This window comes from Macaca mulatta, chromosome X, assembly GCF_049350105.2.
Source record: "Macaca mulatta isolate MMU2019108-1 chromosome X, T2T-MMU8v2.0, whole genome shotgun sequence".
In the NCBI taxonomy this organism is placed as follows: domain Eukaryota; kingdom Metazoa; phylum Chordata; class Mammalia; order Primates; family Cercopithecidae; genus Macaca; species Macaca mulatta.
The window spans coordinates 118,683,742-118,691,095 of NC_133426.1; the positions used below are offsets into that span (position 1 = coordinate 118,683,742).

The 7,354-nt window shown below is 42.6% G+C and overlaps 1 protein-coding gene across 1 annotated transcript in view; it reads right to left on the reverse strand.

Annotated features, from left to right (window-relative positions):
- Nucleotides 1-6,949, reverse strand: part of TRPC5 (transient receptor potential cation channel subfamily C member 5) — a 200,280-nt gene extending 193,331 nt beyond the window's left edge. Inside the window, exon 1 of the mRNA XM_001101078.4 lies at nucleotides 6,572-6,949. Within this exon, the coding sequence (XP_001101078.1) occupies nucleotides 6,572-6,949 (378 nt within the window). The remainder of the gene's footprint in view (nucleotides 1-6,571) is intronic.
- Between the last annotated feature and the right edge of the window lie 405 nt (nucleotides 6,950-7,354).

A 7,354-nucleotide genomic window follows, 5' to 3' on the forward strand; every position in this document is an offset into this window, starting at 1 on the left:
TTTCTGGCATAGCAAGACCACAGAGTAACATATAATGTACACATATACAGACATACATAGACACACACACCCCTGTTTGGTGCAGAAAATTCTACCTGATACAGTATGATCATCTTTTTAAAGATTTCATCTTATTAAAAATGAAGGTCTCCATATCAAAGTTGATCCTTGAAGTTACTGTCAGTCCCTTATGCCCAGCCCCTGACCTTTGTCTGAGATGATAGACTAAAAGAGGGGGAAGAGCACAAGAGTCTGGGATAAGGACAGAGCAGACAGCTTCTTACTGCTAGCCTGGAGCTAAAGCCCTTGCCCAGTAAAGCCAAGGAAGGCAGTGGTTTATCTTCCCAAGAGTGATGGAGGTCGACTGTGCCCAATCTCCTGGAGAGATAAGGGAGGGACTCGGTGAAAAAGAACAGTTGTTTGAATTCCATGTGTGGGAGAAAGGCCTTCCTGAAAATGGCTTGTCCATCTGGACCAAAGGTCCTTCAGAAGGTCTGTTTGCTCACATCCCTGACGGCTCCCAGGTAAACAAACTTCGTTTCTATCTCTCAGAAAGACAGGGCTCCAGTACTGTGACAGTTATAGTTACTGACGTATGACTTATCACAGCGATTGTCAGAGCAATGGAAGAAAATGAAATTTAGCAGAGGCTCATGGTGGGGGTTAGAAGGAGAGAGGAGAAAGGGAGGAGAAGGCTGCTGAAGAGACTTGTGAATGGAGCTGCTAACTTTGTGGGTTTGTACATACAGTGTGATATCTAAGTATGGACAAAGTAGGTCTTATATGGGGAATGTGTATGAAAGGGTCCTGATAAAAACCTGCCTGAGCCAGGTAGCTTTACCCAGGTTCCATAGGATTGACTTTCCACTGTCAGTGGGTTCATTCCTGTAAAGTTAATACTACCTTTCCCCAGGGAGGTCATGCCTTTGCTTGCACTTTAGTATAAGTTTGCCTAGTGTCTTTCTTCCTGACTGGTAGAGTCTCAGCATTCACTAGAGCATGGAGGAAAGATGGAGGAAATGAGGGCCATCAAATGAGAACCTGGCCCACTTTCAAAACTCAGGCAGAGCTGGCATTACTAGCCTCCTTCTTGGAAACTTCTCTGTGATCTCCTCATTCCCAAAACAGTAATGAAGTTAAATCAAGTTGAATATGAAAGTCCAGAGGGTCTTGTTCAATCAGCAAGCCATATGCTTTTCTGGAAAATTCACTTAACTCTTTTATGTTCCTCAGCAAACATTTATATATCACCCATCATGTACTAGGCACTGGGTTAAGTACTGATGAGGGAAACATGGAAACCATTGAGCATTGGATTTTTGCCTCACATTTGAGAAGCAATCTAATTATAGAGATCAGACATTTACACAAGTAAGGCTAGCCAATAATACAAAATGATATGTGAGTGGTGTCAAGTGAAGGGAAGAGCCAATGGGCTGCAGATTCTCAGAGGTGGGGAAGGTCATTCTGGAGTAGGGTAGCTGGGTAAGCCTTAGTGTAGAATAGCACATTAAATCACCCAGGCACTTGGCAGGGCTCTGGGGAAATGGGGAATAAAGCATATCAGTTTTAATGGGGATGGTGAGGTGGACTGAGTCAAGTCAGGAACATATTCACACCTCTCTGCTTTGCTAGTCATCCAAATCCTTCAGGTCCTTCCTTTCCAGAGGGCTGATATATCCTCCATTGATCTACTTTGTCTCAGAACTTCTGTGCTGGGAATCCTGACTTACTCAGACTGCTAGGGAAGCAGTGTGGCTTAGTGGTTAAGAGAGTGTGTTCAAGAGCTAGGATGCCTGGGTTCGAATGCTGGCTCTCACATTTACTAGCTATGATCTTGGACAATTGAACTTATCATCCTGTGACTCAAATTTTCTTATTTATTTATTTTTTTTTTTTTTTTTGAGAGCCAGTGTCTCTCTGCCACCCAGGTTGGAATACAGCGGCACGATCTTGGCTCACTGCACCCTCCGTTTCCTGGGTTCAAGCGATTCTCCTGTCTTAGCCTCCTGAGTAGCTGGGATTACAGGCCTGTGCTACCACACCCAGCTAATTTTTGTATTTTAAGTAGAGACCAGGTTTCTCCCAGGCTGGTCTTGAACTCCTGAGCTCAAGTGATCTGCCCACCTCGGGTAAATCCCAAAGTGCTGGGATTACAGGTATGAGCCACTGTAGCCGGCCTCAATTTTTCTTATGGTAAAATAGGGATGATAATAATACTGTCTACCTAATAGAGTTGCTAAGAGGATTGAATAGGATAAGCCATGTCAGATACTTAGCACAGTGTGGGTTGTATGTTACTCATTCATTAAATAAACATTTATGAAGTGTTGGTGATGTACCAATAACTTTTCTAGTGATGTAATACAGCAGTGAACGAGAGAGTCCTACTCTCTTGATACTGTGTTAAATGCTGATGGCAGAGGGGGATTCAGGCCCTTTACTCAAGGAACTTTTATTATAACATAGTGTCTTTGCTTTCTGCTCCATTTATTACAATTCTTAGTCTGTGAGTTATAATTAAGTTTATTTTCATTCTTTTTTTGTTTGATTAGGCAAATATGAAAGCTATGAATTTCTTTTAAATTCAGCTTTGGCCGTATACCATTAGATTTTATGCTGAGTGTTTCTATTATTACTATTTCTAAGAAATTTGCAATTTTGGGTTTGTTATGTATTATTTCTACTTTTTGGAAAGTGTTGAGGTATTCCAATTTTGATGATTCAGTATTTTTTTTGTCCCTACTATGTGCCTAATTCTGTGTTCCTAAAGAAGAGAGACAGTGAAGAGAGACCTCTCTGACTTGAGGGGTGTTTAGAAGGGGCTAGGGGAATACAGGACTGGAAAGACCATTGCATGAGGGCATTGAGGTGCCAAGCTTCATGGATTGGTTACTTTTCTAATGAGGAGACATTGTAGTTATTGAAAATGTTGGGGTACAGAAAATAATTCCCCAAAATATGGCACTTAAGCATGCTGAGTGCTTTGAAAAATGGAAAGACCACTGGGCACAGTGACTCACACCTGTAAGCCTAGCACTTTGGGAGGCTGAGGTGGGCGGATTGCCTGAGCTCAGGAGTTCGAGACCAGCCTGGGCAACACGGTGAAACCCTCTCTCTACTGAAATAAAAAAATTAGCCGGGCATGGCGGTGTGTGCCTCTAGTCCTAGCTACTTGGGAGGCTGAGGCAGGAGAATTGCTTGAACCCAGGATGTGGAGATTGCAGTGAGCTGCCACTGCACCACTGCACTCCAGCCTGGGTGACAGAGTGAGACTCCATCTCCAAAAAAAAAAAAAAAAAAAAAAAAAAAGGAAAGTGGAAAGACTTCAAAAATAAGCCTCAAAACTGAGCTCTCTCTTTCTGACCTTTGTCCACTTCCCTGTCTCTCTGATCCTTTTTAAGGATACACCCTGAGAGACTCTGTAACTTCCTTATCTGAGTAAAGAAGCTTCTTTCCAAAAGAAATGCAGTTGTCTTAAGACTCCCTCCCTAGAAATCTAATCAAATAACCAAGAAAGATCAACCACGGAGAAGAGACAGGCGGTCATCACCATGACCCAATGGACTTTTCATGTATTTGTCTGAGGGCAGCTCCAAGAGATTACCTAGGGGACTTTATCTGCATAATAAGAAAACATAAAGTGGGGAAAGGACACCCTTTTTAACAAATGGTGTTGGGGTAATTGGCGAGCCACATGTAGGAGAATGAAACTGGATCCTCATCTCTCACCTCATACAAAAATCAACTCAAGATGGATTAAGGACTTAAACCTAAGACCTGAAACTCTAAAAATTCTAGAAGATAACATTGGAAAAACCCTTCTAGATATTGTCTTAGGCAAGGATTCCATGACCAAGAATCCAAAAGCAAATGCAATAAAAATAAAGATCAATTGCTGGAACTTAATTAAGCTAAAGAGCTTTTGCACAGCAAAAGGAACAGTCAGCAGAGTTAACAAAGAACTCACAGAGTGGGAAAAAAATCTTCACAATCTATACATCTGACAAAGGACTAATATCCAGAATCCACAATGAAAATCTCAAGCAAATCAACAACAACAAAAACAATCCCATCAAAAAGTGGGCTAAAGACATGAATAGACAATTCTCAAAAGAAGATATACAGATGGCCAACAAACATATGAAAAAATGCTCAACATCACTGATGATCAGGGAAATGCAAATCAAAACCACAGTGTGATACCACCTCACTCCTGCTAGAATGGCCATAATCAAAAAATTAAAAAAATAGTAGATGTTGGCGTGGATGCAGTGAACAGGGAACACTTCTATGTTGCTGGTGTGAATGTAAACTAGTACAACCACTATGGAAAACAGTATGGAGATTCCTTAAAGAACTAAAAGTAGAACTATCATTTGATCCAGCAATCCTACTACTGGGTATCTACCCAAGGGAAAAGAAGTTATTATATGAAAAAGATATTTGCACATGCATTTTTATAGCAGAACAATTCACAATTGCAAAAACGTGGAACCAACCCAAATGCCCATCGATCAACTAGTGGATAAAGAAACTGTGGCATATATATACCATGGAATACTACTCAGCCATAAAAAGTAATGAATTGGCCAGGCGCGGTGGCTCACGCCTGTAATCCCAGCACTTTGGGAGGCTGAGGAGTGTGGATCACGAGGTGAGGAGCTCAAAACCCTCATGGCTAACACGGTGAAACCCTTTCTCTACTAAAAATACAAAAAAATTAGCCAGGCATGGTGGCAGGTGCCTGTAGTCCCAGCTACTCGGGAGGCTGAGGCAGGAGAATGGCATCAACCCAGGAGGTGGAGCTTGCAGTGAGGCGAGATCACACCACTGCACTCCAGCCTGGGCGACTGAGTGAGACTCTGTCTCCAAAAAAAAAAAAAAAAAAGGAATTAATTAATGGCATATGCAGCCACCTGGATGAGACTGGAGACCATTTTCCTAAGTGAAGTAATTCAGGAATGGAAAAACAAACATCGTGTGTTCTCACTCATAAGTGGGAGCTAAGCTATAAGGATGCAAAGGCATAAGAATGACACAATGGACTTTGGGGACTCAGGGGGCAAGGGTGGGAAGGGGGAGAGGAATAAAAGACTACAAATAGGCTGTAGTATATACTGCTCAGGTGATGGGTGCACCAAGATCTCCCAAATTTCCACTAAAGAACTTACTCATGTAACCAAACATTACCTGCTCTGCAATAATCCATGGAAATTAAAAAAAAAAAAAAAAGACAGCATTAGTTCTTGTGCAGTTTCACCCCTCACTTTTCCTTAACTTCTTGGCACCATCCAGAGTCCAAAGATAATCATTTATATAATAATGTTTGCCTCCCAGGTCCATACATTTCTCCCCTATGAAGAGAGTATTTATGTCTCAAACATCTAACATTTCTTTGAGCCTCAAACTTTGTGCACGGTTCCCATGTCCATATGCCTGTTAATAAATTTTGTATGCCCGTTTCTCCTATTCATCTGCCTATTGTGAGTTCATTTTCAGTCAACCTTTAGACGGCAGAAGGGAAGCTGCAAAAGGATGCACAGGAATGACAGGCTCATAATGCTATTTTAGGGAGAATAAGGCAGCATTATTGCTCGGGATTTGAGAGAGGGGAACATGCTAGAGACAAGGAGACTGGTTAGAAGAGCTTCATATTAATCTAGGACAGCAGTTCTCAAACTTGATTGCACATGAGAATCTTCTGGAGGGCTTGTTGGGGCCCCATCCCAGAGTTTCTGATTCAACAGGGCTGTGGCGGAGGCCTGAGAATTTGCACTTCTAACAAGTTCCCAGGTGATGCTGATGCTGCTAGTCAAGGGACCACACTTTAGGAACCACTCATCTAAGAGAGAGATGTTGAGAGCCAGAGTCAGACTGGTGAAAGATGAACTAGAGAGGAGAGAAATTATATGAAAGATATTTGGAAGGAAGGAACCACAGGACTCGGGGATTGAACATGGGGGCAAGGGAGACAGACAAATAAAAGATGACTTCAGAGTATCAAACCTAGGTGCCTTGGAAGATATGAGAATCACAGAGGCAAAACCCCAAACATCTAGAGGTGGAATGCAGTCACTTGACAGGTACTGGGAAAATATACGAGGCCTTATTCCATAAGCATCTGCACTATGGCACTCAAGTTTAAAGGCCTCCTGTATTGTCTTCAGAGAGAGGCTGATGAGAAGCAGAAAGCCCAAGTCTGTATTTTGTCTCTCCTTTTCTAGAATATAATCTTTGAGTAGAGGAGGAAACTGAAGATAGAAAGCAGGGTGTACGAAGGTTAGAAGGGGCTTGAATAGTCTGGAAACAAAGAACACATCATTGGGTTGCTAAGTACATTGAGTGAGTACTGAATGTATATGGGCAAACAGTTATAAGGAAAAGGTAAATCAGTAAAACTCAGCATGGGCCACGTAGGGTAGCTCTGGATGCTACCTGAGATCACTGGTGCAATTTCCGAGATAGGGTTTCTCAATTCCAGACCACCTAACCTTCCCTAGTTTCAGGGCTTCTGATTTGGTGCCCTGTTGTTCCTGGCTATTTCCCAGCCTGTAAGAATTTCTCTTACCTGCTTCTCTCCACTGGGCCGCCTGTAGCTGAGCAGAAGCTCCACAGCGCCCACCACTTCCTTGCGTATGGCATAGAGCAATGCATCACCCACATACACACTGTGGTTCAGCAGTAGCTCCATGATCTCCAGGTTCTCGTTCTCAATGGCAATGAGCAGGGCACTCCGGCCCAGGGGATCCATGCAGTTGATGTTGACATTATAGTAGATCTCAGCCTCCTGAAGGGCCTGCTTCACGGTGGCATAGTCCCCCTTCTCCACAGCATTGAGGAAGGCCTTCTCCTCCGCAGAGAGCTCTGTCTCAGCCCTCACAATTTGCAGGGGGATGCGGTCTCTGTACGGTGAGTAGTTGACCTTTTTGTAGTACAGCTGGGCCATGGTTCATAGCAATTTAGAAAGCTGAGTGAGAAAACAGAGAAAGACCAAAAATATCCTTAGATACCTGGAGGTCTCAAGTGGCCAGTTATGGAGGCAGCCCTGCTAAAGGGTTAGAAAATCCTAAACTACTTCAATGACACAATCTTTTTTCCTCTTACAAAGAAGTATAACAGAAAAAGCCCAGGCTTTGGGGTCAGGAAGACCTGGGCTTAAATCCTGGTTTTATGACTTACCAGTTCTGTGGCCTTAAGTAAGTTACTCAAGCCCTCTGTGCTTTATTTATTATTACTAAGGTTATCAATCTTAATAATATTACTAGCATTTATCATTTAGTGACGGCTTACTGTGTGCCAGGTCCTGTGCTACAGAATAATTCCTACCTCATAAAGCTATTGTGAGAGTTAA